The sequence below is a fragment of the Prenolepis imparis genome, unplaced genomic scaffold (genome assembly GCF_030444845.1).
Source record: "Prenolepis imparis isolate NDT839.2.m4 unplaced genomic scaffold, iyPreImpa1.0 SCAF_6, whole genome shotgun sequence".
Taxonomy (NCBI): domain Eukaryota; kingdom Metazoa; phylum Arthropoda; class Insecta; order Hymenoptera; family Formicidae; genus Prenolepis; species Prenolepis imparis.
This window is the reverse complement of record NW_028141164.1, coordinates 5,601,688-5,618,831: the sequence shown is the minus strand read 5'-3', so window position 1 is coordinate 5,618,831 and position 17,144 is coordinate 5,601,688. Positions and strand designations below refer to the sequence as shown.

At 37.1% G+C, this 17,144-nt stretch overlaps 1 protein-coding gene across 5 annotated transcripts in view; it reads right to left on the bottom strand.

Moving 5' to 3' along the window:
• The window catches only part of Ppn (proteoglycan-like sulfated glycoprotein papilin), a 106,381-nt gene that overhangs the window by 21,207 nt on the left and 68,030 nt on the right, over positions 1-17,144 (bottom strand). For all 5 annotated transcript variants that reach the window (XM_083039563.1, XM_083039562.1, XM_083039566.1 and 2 more), the window contains exons 3-9: positions 10,733-10,920; positions 8,061-8,121; positions 1,669-1,751; positions 971-1,121; positions 664-787; positions 368-448; positions 62-234 (exon numbers count right to left, since the gene is read on the bottom strand). In XM_083039563.1, the coding sequence (XP_082895689.1) occupies positions 62-234; positions 368-448; positions 664-787; positions 971-1,121; positions 1,669-1,751; positions 8,061-8,121; positions 10,733-10,920 (861 nt within the window). The remainder of the gene's footprint in view (positions 1-61; positions 235-367; positions 449-663; positions 788-970; positions 1,122-1,668; positions 1,752-8,060; positions 8,122-10,732; positions 10,921-17,144) is intronic.

Below are 17,144 nucleotides of genomic sequence, written 5' to 3'. Positions count from 1 at the left end.
ACTCTTTATACGCTTTGAACGATTCATCGACAAAAGAAAACCGATCGATGTGTATACCGACCACGACGTAAATCGGTTCATTCGTCGGTCCCAAGGCCGTGATGGTGTCGGGCGCGGCAAATCCTTGAGGATCTCTGGCGTAATGAAAGTTCGTGCCCGAGAAGCGCAAGCTGCGAGGAAAGTCTATCCTCCAGTTTCCGTTCAGATAGTAGTGTCCCGTTGTGTTTCGTATGGCTGATCGAGACAAGTTTTGAAAAATCGAGTTTTAAAATTATTCGGAATAAGCGATTATCGATACCAAGCTCAATATAATTTGCATAATTATTTCTTACGTCGATTTATTTATTTTTCTATTCAGTTTGCTCACCGAGATAATTATTCGATGGCTGTATTTCTTTTATAACGATGTTCGTCGCGCCCTCGGGGATGAGCAGAATATCGATGTAACCTGAAAGACGCGCGGTAATTCTCCATTATTAGTTTACAAAAGCACAATAGAGAGTCGTAAATGATTATAGCCGTAGTAGCGATAAAATTAATGCAATCCTCGAACAAAATTAGATATCGATTATACAGAAATAATCTCGAAAGTTGCTCGCCGGAAGGTGACTACGGACGAAATTTCCTCGCGCAATAATTATTAATCAACTCAAAAAAACTCACCCACTTGGAGATCATCTGTGTCGAATAAACCGGTAACGGTATTGCAATCTGAACCATCGCCGCCGCATTCTCTGCACGCGTCTTCCTTGGCATCGCTGCCCAGCATCATATCGCATCCGACGTGCTGACGTGCCAAAAAAGATTTATCATGAAATTCTATCGTAACACACTTTATTCGCTCTCTCATTTCATTTAACACAAAAGTCCATCAAAACCACCTCATTGAAATCATCATTAAAATTATTATGTAGAATTATTATGTAGAATTACGATAACGACTTCGATCTATAAAATATATCCAACTCACCATGCATTTGCCCTTGACGCAAACGTCATTCTTTTCGGATTCGCACGGAGTGCCGTCGACGACGGCGACTTTGTGCCTGTAGAAAAATCGTTCGCCACGCGGCATGCAATTCAATTCGCACTTATTGGGACTTCCGGTGTACGGAATCCAACTGCGGAAAATAAAAAAAACATTGCGTAATTTAGAAGAAGTCAGTGACACTCGACGCCTAGTGATTCGTCACCAGTTTATTTACCGACTCGAAATTTTCTTTCATCTTTTATTATACGATTTTATTTTATATTTGAAACGAGCGATGATGCACTGACAAAAACATACATAATTGCGGCGAATAAAAGAGTCATCGTTCTATGTCGGATGTAAATTACGATATTTGTACGACCGTCAATATCATTCGTAGCTCGTTCTTTCGGAACCTCTCGAGTCGAACCTTTCTGACTGCGATCGAAGGAGAGAGTGCCCATAAATATGATGTCTCCCATTAAAAGTCGATTCAAGCGGCCGCGGATTATAGAGCGAAGGGACCATCATTAAATGATGTCAAAGGCTACAAAGAATTTCATCACCGTCCCACCATGTAGCGCCGTCGTAAATCATAACGTCACGACGCAACGATAATCTTATTTCACGAAATTTCGACGGAGTTTCCAGTCGAGTGGGCATTGATAATCATGATGCCGGGTTATGATGATACTCACTCGTAATACGTTCCTTCGAAGGGCACATTGTTGAACTCTGCGCATTGCTCCGCTCGAAAATCCGTCGACTCGCCGGGACAGTCCTGAAATAAGTATAATTCTGAATTTTCTAATTTTATTTTACGACGCGCACACGAGATTATCGAATCCTCCTTAATAGTCTGTAGAAATAATCTGTAGAGAGCAGACAACAAATAAAAAGATTCCAAAATGCGCGTAGCGATTTCAATTTAATTTCCAAAGAGGCAAATCGATTTACAGAGAATCTATCGCTTCCTTTGAAATAGCACCCAAAAATTCGAGCACGATTAGGAATTTTACGATCTTTTGATTTGAATCTATCGACAAATTGCCCTTTTGCGTTACAGTGAATATCGTCAACGCAGCGATTTGAAGAATGGGACGAATAAAGGTTGCATTTTTGCAAGAAATAACGAAATAAAGTAGAGAAGTGAAGAACGGTCGGCTCTCACAGTTGACAAAAATAAAATTGCGTGGAGTAATATTATAATTATCGTTCTGAAAATTTAAATTCTGTAAAATAAAAAAGAAGCAGTACCGCGCTTGAAAAATTTTAAGTCATCGCAAAAGTGAGTCGTGCAAACTTTTTTTCGTTGCGTTTGACTGCGATTTTTCGCCCTCGTTTTGCCGACTTCAAACTCGAAATAAATCTCCGTGGTAGAGATGACAAGCTTTCGTTTGAAGAGCCACACGCGTCTAAACGTCGTTGAGAAAAATGTCCCGTCATGGCGTGAAATGGAACCGCAGGAAGGCGTCGCTGACGGGCACAAGGATCCATGTCAAAGGGTCGGCGCGTAATGTTCCTATATTCCTTCTAACTATCTTCATTAAGCTAATCTGCCTCATCGACTAATCTCGTCAGATATCTCGCCTTCTCGAAATTGCACAAATAAAAAGTTTCAGAAACTAAGAACTTATCAAATGTAATGAATTTAATAAGAAATGTAGTTTTATAATTTCATCTTTTTTTACCGGCACAATTTTGACATTTGTAAAACGTTCGAATTATTTTTGACTAATATGCATATCTTACGTAAGCTAATCTAACTTATTATAGCTTCTTGACAAATTGAATGCTATAAGATGACACATCAGATCTAAGAAAATTCACTCTCGTTTCGGGTGAACTTTTCATGAAATCAACGAGCGCGTGCTACCGTGCTATTTTCGTGAACAGGTTCGCAAAAACGAGATGGCCCACAGATGGGCGCTCCGCGGAGGATAGACGGCAGGTAATGTCGATAAATCGAGTGGAACCCGAGCAAAAACGAAGAAAAGATACCCCAGCGAGACCGGCACCACGCACGAGGATACGGCGTAGGATTTATGACGGGAGATTTCTTGCGGACGGAATGAAACGCGCTGGGACAAGGGTGGCAGGGCAAGTCGGAATAGGTAGGCAGGAAGAGAACTGTGTTCAGGAAAAAACTCCAGGCTCGGGGTCCAGGCGACCCGAAAATGATGTCGCAGATGACGAATGTTGCCGATCTCGCAGCGAGCCGTGAAATAAAGGATTATTTAGGGACCGCATTGCGCAGTCGAGCGATTGACCTTATATAGACGGTGTGTTTCGAAAGCGTGTGCGGGATTATTTAAATCTATTGCTTTTAAGAGAGCGTCCTCTCTCTAGGGAATGGCAGATTATGTTCCGTCGTATCTCCTGGCCCTTCACGGGATCGCAGCATCGATAACATTCTTCGCAAAGAATAATTTTTTTCCTTTTTTTCTCTCTAAAATATACAAGAGAAAATGCTTATACGTGAAGAATGACCTACATTGCAATATGCACGTCGAAATCTATGCCTTTAATTTAATGCGGAAGGATAATGGGGCAGTTAATTATCCATCCACTCTAGTGCACAACTCTGTCTGCAGGCTATTCGCGAGCTCTCGGGAAATCTTACCATTATTTACGTCAGGATTTAAACGTGATTACTAATAATATTCGTAGATTATATAAGACGTTTAATTGTTATTAAACTGATAAATTGTCTCTCCACTGGCTCTGGAAGCTCAGGCGTCATATATCATCATTTCGTTGCGACTATACGATCCCTTTTGAAGAGGATGATTTATCCAGGAGAAGAGACAACAAGGGCGGAACCGCAAATGGACGAGAAAAAAGTACACGAGAAACAAATTATCGAAATGCTAGCAGGCGAGTGATATCAACGTTCCATTTATATTTCCAGTCGAAGAAGATCAATAACGAATTTTTCATTGTTTTTTGTAAATATATCTTATTAAAAAATATTTCTCAATGAGAAAATTTGATATATATGTAATATTTTCTTTTTTAATATTTTCTATAGTTAATATAAGTTTTTAATAATTTATAGTTTTTAGTTTTTTTTTTTTGGGGGGCATTTTGATATGATAAAATATTATATTAAGATATATTTTTTCATCATTTTGATGCTATGTTAAAGGTACTCAATAAATGTATAAATTATTGCATTAACTAATAAAAAATTACAAACTGAAACAATCATCGTTGTTTTAAAAAATTCGATATGTTTCCGTTTTATATATTCGCGCGTAAAATAATGCGAGATGTCAAAATTTGCGGCAACATTCAGCTCGAATTAAGTACAAAAGGTTCGCTATATTAAACCAACATCGCGACCACCCACGTTATATTATGGATAAAATCAAATTCCTTGTTGGCATCGTCAGCATTCTTAGAGAGTCACGAGTATTTCAGAGTGAGAAAAAAATTATTTGCGAATTAAAAGCAGCAGCTTTCTAAATGTATGCACATAGGACTCTTGATTGCGAAAAATTCTTGATTAAAGCTAGGTTTTTCGTTGAAAATGTCCGACCGTTTTTACGTCGTATCTACACAATTTCTCCCTCCGGTTGATATTTTTACTTTCCAAGTTTACGCGTCACTCTAAGCCGCAAATTTACTTAAATTTATTTTCTTTCACACATTTCATTTTATATATACACACGGGTGAACAATTTCGAGTGACCTATATCGTAAAACAAGATGCAACTACTTGCCGTTCCAGGAAATGGAGGCCAATGGCAGTCACTACACGTATAGCGGTATATCTTGCTATTCGTTTCAGTTAGCACTCGGCTCTAACGAAGTTAATGCCTCGCGAGTCGATGTTATGCATAATGGGCTTCCGTTCATAAATCTCCTGCGGTCCATCAGAGAACCGCTGATGCACCACGTGCTCCGATGCAGCTTCATTGTCTGCTGATCGTAATAGTGTATGGAAATCAGTCGCGTTAATATTCGTTTCCGTCATCGTTGTGTCATTGTCGAATCCCGTAATTACAGCTGTCTTTTTACGTCAGAGTTAAAGTGATTGATACAACAAAGATGAAAGATGATACGATAGGATGTTATGAAGAAACATCAATTAAATTTCTTAAATTAAACAACTTAAAAACTATTTAACTTTTACATTCAAAAAATAATAATTTAAGTACTTACAAAAAAACACTATAACTTAATATTACATTTCAATAAGATATACTTTAAATAAGTTTCATATTACGTTTGTATTTTTTTCATCAAACTCTGCAACGACACTTTATCAGATTAAAATGTAATATGAGATAGATTTTTGTCATGTCAGTTTCAGAGTATTTATGCAACATTTTCTTAGATTCCTCCCAGAATTACATAACAATAGCGCGCATAACATAATAATTGCACCATCTCTCGATGGATATATCCCATGAATAATTTTTGTCGAAATAATTTTTCTCTCTCTCATTTTCTGCAGGCGATTAAATGGTCTGACGGGTTGGTGGCAAAAAATTCGCAAAGGAAAGGCGGAAAGCCGTCAGATTCTCTAATTGCGGTTAATTAATCATAATTTTCCTAATATTTCTCTGCAAGAGCGAAAACATTGCCGAAATGTCACCGTAAATTTTCTAAAATCTGCGAGTTTTATAATATTACATTGCATTTTTGTTGTCTTTTACGTTTAACTTTTAAATTGAAAAAATATATTTTAAGATTTACAACATATAATAATCTCCTTGATTATTATAAAAGAGAGATTAATTTTTATTTTTAAAATAAAACGCTATTACTTTCTGGTAAATTATGAGAAAATTCTGGTAATTTACGAAATGCTTTTCCGCCAACGAAACAAGATGAAGCTGATCATTGTTTGCGCAAACAAACTGCTCGAGCAAATTAAATTAAAAAATTAATTTAATAATAATGCTTTTTCGCAAACACATTCGAATAATTGCTCAAACAATTTTCAATTAGAGATGGTTATATTCTCAACATTTACGTACGTTGTCTAATTATTCACACATAAAGGACTGTTTTGAATTGTACGTATTGTTTTAAAAACGAGGCAAATCAGCAAAGTTACTTTACGCTAAAGGAATTGCGGCTTTGCCGTAAATGTTTCAAAGTGTGTCTCTAAATTCGTTAGTTGCATTACTCGTCATGGCGCGAAGTAAAAGCACAATCTACGTAGCGATAAAGAGTAAACGTTTGCTTAATGGTCCGCTATCGTTACCGTATAACGCACCTCTCCACTCCCCGAGCTTTTACCGAACAAGTCACGAGCACTCACGGTATCAACCAGGCTGCCGAGAGGAAAACCTGCTAAAGTGCAGATATTGTGCAGGTCGAGTTTATAGGGTCACTGGGCTATATAGCGAGCCATTGTAAAATCCCGCCGTTATATTCGGTTGACATAGAGATTTTAAATACCTACAACGTTTTCCGTCCAACCGTCCAATTATTATTCTCGAGAGAGGAAAAGAGAGAACGAACAAACGTGGAAACGACAGAGAAAAATTCTGCGGGCTACATTCGCGAATCCGCTTTCTATGTTCCTTCTTATCCACAGTATACGTACTCGTTATACGCGCGGATCCGCTTATATGTATGACCGACAAAGAGGAGAATGATAACGTGACTTGCACGAGCGCGAGCGTGTCCTATAATTCTATGAAAGCGCATAAACGAGTCTTTGACAAACAGCCGATCCCGATTTAGGCGAAAGTTCAGAGGAACCCGTCTCTCTGTCATGTGTGCGAGCACAATGATGAAGCGAACGCACACTTTAAAAATACATACGTAAATCTCGCTTGTCTTGGCGTATTATTTTTTCCCCGTTTTTTGAAAGTCGCGTTGTTAAATTTTGATAAACTTTTCTGATGGCGATAATGCGCGTCTCAAACGTTTCTTTTCAAAAAACGCATAGATTCCCTTTGAAAATGCGAATAAGAGGGGGATTAAAAGTTTATAGCGATAGTAAAAGATCGTTCCTTAAAGTCTGACTCTACTAAATCCTCGCCGAGGATACTCGAGGGTGTGCTCGGTTTGTACGTCGTGAAAGTTAAAAGCACGAGAAGCCCATCTGAGAGTCGTAAAAACGCGAGACGATATACATGCGCTCGTCTCCCGTTTGGGAGGACAGACTTTTAAAGCGATAAATGGGCCGACAATGTGAGATGATTTGTTGAACATCGTCGAAATGTCAGCAGTCTGCAATAGATATAGAAATGCGTAGCGTTTATATTACATATAAATGGCAAAGAAACCTTTTCATTTCCGTCATAAATATACAGAAAATAAATAAATATCCTTTTCTTTTTTACAATTCAACGATGATTAATAATATCAAATTTTATAACAAAAAAAATATTATCATTTAGTTTGACTCAAATTTAAATAATTGCACCTTTAAACCTCAGAGATCCATGACATTGCGATCGGGTAGGAAGAAAGGATCGAATTGAATAACGACATAAATCAAATCATTAAAAACCGACGTGCTATTCGTTGACCTATATCTCAAAATTAGTGGCAGACGTTTTTTGCCGAAAAGATATGACATAACTGAATGAATCAATCATTCGTTGGGTTCAACGAGTGAGCGAATCGCAATTTTCCGCGTCGAGACAGATCTCGTCTCGTATTTTAACGACTCACTTTCTTCGATATATAGCGACGCTATATATAAGAATCGCGGGCGGGCGCGAAAGAAGAGAAGAAGAAAAGGCAACAAGAGATTGCAGACTTTGATTCTCTCTCATTGATTTCAGTTTGCTCGCAGACGCGAATAATTGAAGCGCGCGTCACACGTCGGTGCCCCGAGGTCCCCCTGATAGACTGTCAAGCCGCTCGATCTATTAAAGCACATCGCATAAATCACTCTCTGTTACACGGCAATTAATCAAGTTTCAGATTGTACGCGACTCACGTAGCCCGCGGCATTCCCACGACGGAGTCTTTTTGCCATCTCCGGCCGATATTATCACGTCGCGGGAGACGACGTGATCGCCCGCATCTGCGGATGCGCGGATGCGGAAAATCATTGATACAATTTCAGGTCTTTAAGAGCAGAAGGATTAAGAGCTACTGTGTTTCTCGTACTCACCTGAATGTTACACGAGAAGAATCTCCTGGAGGCACCGGTGCACCTGTCATGACCGCTGTCACTGTAACATCACAGAATAGAAATGTTATTTTCTCTCATGGCAAACAAAAAATATGGCAGACTAAAACTATTGCTATATTACACAATTTTTTTTTCTTATATTTATAATTTTATTTATCGAAATAATATTGTCATAAGAATAAGAGCTCTTTCTCTCTCTCTCTCTCTCTCTTTGCGATTATCTTCACTTAATAATTGATTTAATAAACTTGATCACAAGTTTATATCTCCCTATAATAACGCTCGAATATAATCGCTTATATTCGCAACTATCGTAGCTGTTAGAACCGATATCATTACTAGAATAAAGGACAGGCACAATCGAATGCATTTGACATGCAACTATAGTAACTGTACCCGGAGGATGAAATACAGGCGCAACGTCTGACAAAAGGGACAATACCGATAGCGTATACTTGGATAATGTAAGACGTTCTCTATATAGCTATTGCTCATTATAATTTCCTCTACCTCGAATTTTGATTATGCTGTATGCGTTTCTTTTTCAATTTGTGCGATTAAAAGTGAGCCTCAACAATAAATTACCCACTGGATCCATTTAAAGCTGGCTTCAAAGAATTTCCTTTTCGTACTTTGCGAAGAAGAGATAAAACGCGCGCAAATAGATCCTTTTCAATATCAGTTAAGAGATGTGTGAATTATAAAATTTACATAGGAAAAAAGTGGAAAACGATCAATGAGAGCTCATAATAAAATTCTACGCGAGTGTGAAAAATTTGCTGAGAACAAAATTAAAATTATCCCTTCAATAAATTACGCCGCAGGATCCTGGTAAGTGCTGCTTACTTATTTCGCAGGACGGTCCGACGTTTAAAAATTCATCCTTCTAAGGTAAGTACCCTTATCCTACTTGATAAAATTTTTAGAGAGGAAGAGAGAGAGAGAAAGCGAGAAAAAGATTCGAAGATTTACGTACTTACGTCTTAGAGCGTTACACGTAATGTTTTATTAACGAATTTATATGATCTCATATCGTGTGTTACATTTTCAGAGTTTCTTACAAGATTACGAATCTACGTGTGAGCTTTTTCCAAATTAAATCGTTTTTATTTTTTTTTAACTTCAAGTAAGATATTCAAGAAAGATGGTATATAAATTATATGTCTTCTCCATCGATTTCTCCGTGATTAAGCGCGATTTCTAATCGATTATAGATACGAAGAGTGTCACGATCTCGCGAAAATGATGCGTTTTCCTCGCTGATGAAATCGCAGCGGTCGATATATATGTTACGTTTCGCTGATCCGTGACGAGATTAATTCGATGAGATGCGCGCATCACGTGCCCCTTTACGTTACGATTATCTCGCTTTCTAAGATCCGCGCCGTATCATTAATGACGTACCCGGCCCAGCCGCACAATGTCGATCATTGATGTCGGTCACTCATTCTCCCGGTCCTCTCTTCTCGCTCTACGTAACCGCGGCGCGTTAAAACCCCCAACTTTAATTGCGTCTTCGCGATGGGAAATCGTGAGAATTTCTCGGAGATAGCGTGACGCCGGGAGACGTGTAAGTGCCTACGATTAATCTTCCCTTAGTTTCGAGATAAGAGGGATTTACGGCGGATCCGTTACGTTGCTGGGCGCGCGCTGGGAGAAAAGTTTCGTTGATTTATCCCAAATTTAGTCGCGGCCGACGTACGTCGCGCTCTTGCGAGGAGAAAATTTGGTCCACGCTTTTTCACGTATTTCGCACGTACGTTTTTTCATAATCGTATTTTGTCGCCGAAAATAACTTTTAAAAATAGAATTTCGGAGCAATGTTTATTTTAGTAATTTAGCAGGTTTATCAAAAAACACTGTTACATTTTTTCCGTGCAAATAAAATGTATTTTTCTTTTTTTTTTTTTTGTTTGTAAAGATATTAAAATATTTAGTATTGAATAAAATGCAACATTTATTATTGCTTCGATAAGTGGTTTCCTGAAACACGCTAGGTACATCTGGGTATCCGGTGTAGATTGAGACTTGATTAAATTCTTTGCAAGCTTGTGTCCGCTTTTAATCCAATCTCAATCCAATTGAGCATACCATTGTAGCGAGGAGTTCCAAGGATAGCAAGAAATTCAACGAGATAGAATGACTTCTTTCTAAGGCCAATTCAGCGAAGAAGAAACTTTAAAAGCGGCGGGTATATTTCCGCACATCATTTATGAATTCGCGTAATTACGCAGTGGTACACTGACAACGATTCTTTTTATATATATCTACGCGAATATACGTGTAGTCTAAGAATTATAAAAGAATATTTACATTTATATTCGTAATTTCTCAGCGGCGTAATAAAATAATACGAAGAAAATTCCTCTCGCGTCGAAAAATATGAAAGGAATCTTTAAAAAAAATTAGCAACATCTCATGAAAGATCCGCGAGAGAAATCCAACGCTGTCGTTTCCATTTTCTACGGTGAATTCCACGAGAACGATATTGAGACGTTCTTCCTGTCACATTGACGTGCCAAGAAGCCCATCCTTGCGTCTCGTTCGACATTCCTCTCTCAATATCGCGATACAATGTTCTACCGCGGATTTAGCGTCAGCTCGGATAAGTCGATAAATGTTAAAGCACGGTAAAGAGTATAATAACTCACTCTATGTCGAGACACTGTCTGGTCTGATGAGCAACCCCGCCGCCGCAGGAGCGCGAACAGGAGCTTGGTGTCGACCATGGTCCCCAGTTACCCCTCTCGGGCTCGTCCGTCTCCGGCACAAAGTTGCCGGGCAGATAACTGCCGCCGTGTTGCCGACGATGCCTCCCGTGCCTTAATTTTATATGATGCTGCAACACAAAGAAGAGGGGGGAGATAAATTTATTACAGTCTCCTCTCGTTGCATCCGCGCCGCGCCGAAGAGAGTCCGAAGGTATCTCGGGGTCGTGGCCGGGGTCGCGAAAGAGATCCCGACCTGCCGTGAGAACGTAGGCGTGCGAGGGGAAACATTTCGCGCTAAGTGCCCCCTCGTTCACCTGCGACCCCCGCCTCCGGAGACGTACAGGTGAGCTTCAAGCGTGGGTAACAATAGCGCGCCGCATGGGGTTTACTTTAATCTTAATCCCTCAAGCTGAGAACGGCTCACGTACGTGTATCGCGCAAAAAAGATGATTTATTTGAAAAAAGCGATATTTATCCACAGCTGGTTCATTTTTCTCTCGTACAATTGTTAATAATCTCTTTCTATTTAATTAATCTTCACTGTTCTTTTAATATTTGATTTCTTGATTGTGAAATTTTAAGAATTAATGATATCTGCATGTTTGTAGAGATTTATCCATCAATTTATTCCTTAGACTAGTTGCTATTTAAAATAAAAATAATTTTGTTCAGTAATTACGCGTGGGGTATCATATACTTCCCGCATTAGAATTTTCCATTAACCTTGCTAAAGATCTCGTTTCCTCGCGCGACAAGTCGAGGAAACCATGGACGATTTTTACGATGTCATCGTTGTCACGGTATATTAGCGTCAAATTGTGTCTCTCGACGGGAAGTCTACAAAATCCACCGCAGGTGTTCTCCTAATAAGCGCAGCCAGGAATATACAAGACGAGAAAGCACTTTATTCACTATATATCGTATGCGACACATCATGTGTATATTAATATTATAATAATCAGTATCGTCTATTAATATTATAATAATCAGTATCAGTTATATAAATCACGACAAATAAAGATGTGCCCGGAAAATAAACCGTCGCGCTTTAAAATCAATTTTTTGGACGAAGTTTACGGTCACAAACGTACGGGCGATTTTTGCTCCAGAAGAAGTGGCCATATAACATTTCAATGGCCAGATCCTTTTGGCGAGTGTCCAAAGCAGTTTGCATTCGTCGGTTGTAAAGCGCACATGCGCGATTTCTAATAAAATTATCAGCTACCCCGCAACGCATTCGAGAACCTCCTTGTCGGAGTTACGGTTCCCCGTTTAACGACTCTTTCGCTAAATGATCGTTTCTCGATCGAACACGCTCTCTCGGATATACAATCGCCGCTGCAAGCGTGTCTTGTATTCGGTTATTGGTCTCTGATGGCCGATTCGTAAAATTTATGGATACACGTAGAATTCTGCTTTCGAAGGGATTTTAACATTTCACATTGTTATATAAATCGAGATAGTTTTTAGGTAATTATTATGGAAAACACGCTCTTTTTAAATAAATTTGCAAAGAAAAATGATGACATTTGTGGCCCTCTTATTCATTAATTTAGAAATTTCCCTTCGGAGGGGAAAAGACGATATATTTGTGTAAGTAGGTATAATAACAGTTATTTCTATAATTAAAGAAAGCGATGATTTTTAAACTGATATATGTACAACAAGCGTTTACGCTGGTCTTTACGCTGAAGTTTGCGATTATTTGCGTGAATTATTTGCCATAAAGTCATTTCATTTCGAAATACCGGCAGTAAAGGGTCGAAACCGTTTTATACTTTATCCCGCGGGTTAAAGAGTACTTTGTATTTGAATAATTAATGATAAAAGAACGAACAAAGAGCCGGCTAAAATATAATTACGCGCCATTTAATGAAAGACAGATTTATTGCGCATTCCTGGCAATTATACTGTATACAATTTATCCGCCTAAGTAGTTACATGACGCAGTGAATCATAGCGACCGCAGCTATTTGTGACAATTATAGTGAACCTTCTTGCTTTTTAAATACATACCAAAAAAATTATTCATACAATTCAGTCGTGTCAATAGAGATTTATTAGCGTCATTTTTTTCTCTCGCTAATTTCTCAAAATCTACTGCTATCCATAGCATTAAATAAAATTCGTATAAAGTTGACATCTAAATTGTTTCTCCTTATATTATTTATTAGTTTTGATACATTTCCACGTTCAATTTCCCAATAAAAAAAGTACCGCAAAAATTTTAAAGATTTAAAGTAATGCTAATTACTGCAAATGTCACTGGATATCAAAGTAAGATTTACGTTAAGTACATACATAAGTAAGTGTACTTCATGAGAAAGAGAGAGAAGCTTATTGCCACTCGAACATCGGATTTCAAGGAAAATTACGCGAATTTAATCTGTTCTCTTCCTCAACTCTCAGACATTGGTGGAATATTTTCCTCGATTAAATATATATATACTGCGTATTTCCTAAAGAAACATTATTTACAGCACGAACATTTTTTTCTCTCTTAGCTTTTCAATTAATTTTTATTAGCTTTTTGATTCACATTAACATAAGAATAATGGATTACGATTTTCTATACAACTTTCATTTCTTTTCATCACAGAAATGATGCATTAAGAATTTATGTTACATTAGCATTAAGAATTTATGTTACAATCTTCAACATTTTTACTACTGCAAAACTTTCTTGCTTCGCTGTTTGATTTATATTATGCATTTTGATTATGTAAATAATATGAAAAAAAAAAATCAGATCTATAATTTATATATACGTATATCGAAAATGTATGTGCATAATATGTTTTAAATTTCAAATAATCTTCATGAAACTTGTGTCACTTGCATCACCCTACTCACAGAAGGATTATGCAATTTAGATGCATCCTTCATACAGTCATTTATAGTCCCGGTTATGACAGCTGCAGTGTATATTTTTACTAAGCGTGGGAGATTGTCGCGCGCAGATGGGCGCGTCATTTCCGCGTAGTAAAAGTATGTTGGAGCGCGCAGGGAGGTGACTTTCTTCTTTGCGGCTTCTCCAACGAGCATCTGCAACTTATCGTCGCCGCCGGGTTCGCACGTACGAGAAAATGCGGGAATATATAAGCACAAGAAAATGCACGAATTGGTGCTCCATTCGATTACGAAAGTTATCCTGCCGTCTGATAATTTTCAATGAAGAATCAAATAAATAACATACAACCCCGAAATCGCTTCCTTATATATATCTCAATGTAAATGTATCATTATAATTAATAATGAATAATGTTATAAAATTAGAATTATATTGTTTAATTCTTAATGTGTTGATAGGTGTAAATCTAGATTTCCGAAAAATTTTTTAAATAATTTTTATATGTTACTTCAGATTTTGCGGATTTAAACAAAAAACTTGTACCGCTATATATTATTCTCTTCCTGTATTTCACCAAACATCTGTAGCTTGGTATATTGTATTATTGTCAGACCACCAAGATGTATGCACCGCAACGTGGGAATATATAACGTTAATAAAGCAACATGTTAGCGGTATGTGTATGACTATAAAACGGATGCGCGACACTGCAAGATGAGTTTGTAAGAAGCGTGTGCGTAAGGAGAAATTTAAGTACACGCATAAATCAAATTTAATCCGCGAAATATATCATATGATGCATAGAGCATTGAAATGTCAAACCTTTTAAGTTTGTTCTTCTTTTTTAATCTGAATCGTACAGAAATTATGATCACACCGATATTTACATAACATTGCGTATAATTCAATTTAGAATTTATTTGCTTTATTTTGATCAATTTTTTTGAAAACTGTCACCATAATTATATTGTAAGAGTATTTGAAAGATATATATACGATGCCAAAAATATTTTTATATTAACATTCGCATTATTCATTAATCTCAAACATAACGCAGAATTGAATCGAGAGAATTGTACGATAATAGCAAACGCGAACGTGATCAAATTTAACATAGTCACTTAGACGGCTTAGCACCCGAAGGCGACAGATCATTTTAAGAGCTGTCGTTTACACAGAATTGTCGGGAAAATGTAAGTTTATTGCGACTCTCACATTAATCAGCGATTATATCGCGAGAGAGCGCGATTAAAACGTATACTTAAGTGCTGACTAATCGTATCGCGTATACTGATTCGAGACGTAAAGCGGGACAGCTGCCGGATCGAGCATTTACATCATCTCTTGTAAGAGCGATGATTATTTTTGAGCCCGACGACGCGACGGTGTTTTATAATTATGTCAACTATATCGGGATGCTTTTTCCGTTTCTGTTAATTATCAAAAGTGATCACGCGATCGACGGACTTGCCGTTAATTATTAATTACGTCCGATAATTGCATTGCGCATAATCGCGTGTCTCATTACGGCGAGGACATTCGAGTATTGTTTTTTTTTACTCTTGGAATTTTTCCGTACGGTTAATTGTACCGTGGTATTACCTTGCTATTATAAAATCTACCCTGTAATTACGATTTTACAGGGATGGTATCTGTATCTTTAGACATTTATTATTTAAGTATGAAATAGAGTATAGTATTATTAATTATTCATTTTAAGACTTATTATTTATTTAAATTAATACGAAATTCTCGACTTAATAATAATTATAATCGCATAAAATATAATCACACTGAAATATATATTTTATCTATGAATCTTTAACTCTGTTAAAATTTCATGTATTTTACTTTCAAAAATGTTGAATTTTTCATTCGAGTAATTTCTCTTTAAAAGAAATCATATCAGTGTAAATTCTGTGATCATCGCTAAAATTAATAATAAAAAAACTAGATTTTTCTAAACTTCTATGAATATATCACCAATTCGTTAAAATCAAGCCAATTGTATTTTGCAATTTTCGCAAAACGGTGTCAATGGCAGAATAATAGTGCAATCCATTTATTATCGATCTCGCTAGTCGATTAGCCATGGCAGTGGTTCACTCACCACTGCTGCCTGACTGCCACGGTGAGATATGAAACGTAACCTGTTAACAATGAAACGTAATCCAATATCGTCGAGGACAATGATCTGCGAAGAAGGTTTCTGCATCCGATCGGGTGACCCTAGCAAGCTGGTTTCTTGAGCTGATTGTGAGATTAACATAATCTCGGTGACACTGGCAAACTACCCGTTTTTGTGCAAGCGTTCATTTGCAGCATAAACAAGACTATATGTTGTCATATACGATATTTTATATCATCTAAAAACTAGCCTTTTTCTTTTATTATACTAATTAAGATTAATCAAGAGAGAGAGAAACTAAATTAAAATAAAACATTAAGTAAAATATAAGAGATCAATGGTTAGATTGGCTATGAGAGCTCAAGCACAGTTAATGAGCTCTCATAGCCAATCTAACCATTGATCCCTTGTTTAAATTTTAGTAGAGCTAATTGATAACGATAATCATCGTAATTTTATTAAAATATAAGAAAGTCAAATAATTCAAAATTTCAGAATTTGTATAAAAAAACAGTAAAATTATATTTTAAAGTGCATTATTCATTTGCACTATAGCAGATAAAAACAAGAGCGTAATCAGCAAATATATACGTATATATATACGATTGTCTTTACGACGGAAGCTTCGATTATGGATTAAATTCGCATGCAGTTCTCGTAGATATTCTATATACGTACACTAAATGCAATTTCATTTGGTGTGCTCAAGTTCTAATGTCTAATATCCACGGTAACAGTAGATAACCACGAACGCTTTTTATCGCAGTTGCCTCTGCAATAGGATGATAGCTTCCTCTGGCAAGAAGGCGATCATTAATCACCGTGAATTTCGACGTTTTACGTTATCAGGAATAAGAAACAAAAAGCGCGATTTAATACAGTTCTGCATTTCTCGATGTATAATATATTGATTAATAAAGATAATTATTTTATGAATTTACTTGATTTAATGCAGGTCTGCTTGTGCAGTTCTCGATGTATAATATATTGACCAATAAAGGCAATTATTTTATATAGATTTATTTCTTCTTCTCAAATAAAAATCATATCTCGAAAATCGTAAAATCCGTAAGATACATAAATATATGTATAGTTAGCTGCGTTAATTGTAACGTGATTACGCCGAGAGAAATAAAGCAGGTATCAGTAAGAGAAAATTAAATTATCTCGAATGAATGAATTTGATATTTAATTTCGTCTCTATACACACAATCGCCATTTATTTCTATACGCGTTAACTGCGTGGTTCAACTTTAGACTAACGCGCGATATAAATCGTCACAATAATTGGATGTTGTCTTGGCCAATGCACGCCATGTCGACCACGATCTCAGAGTTACCGCCGATGCAAGCCGACGATCGTACATGAAACG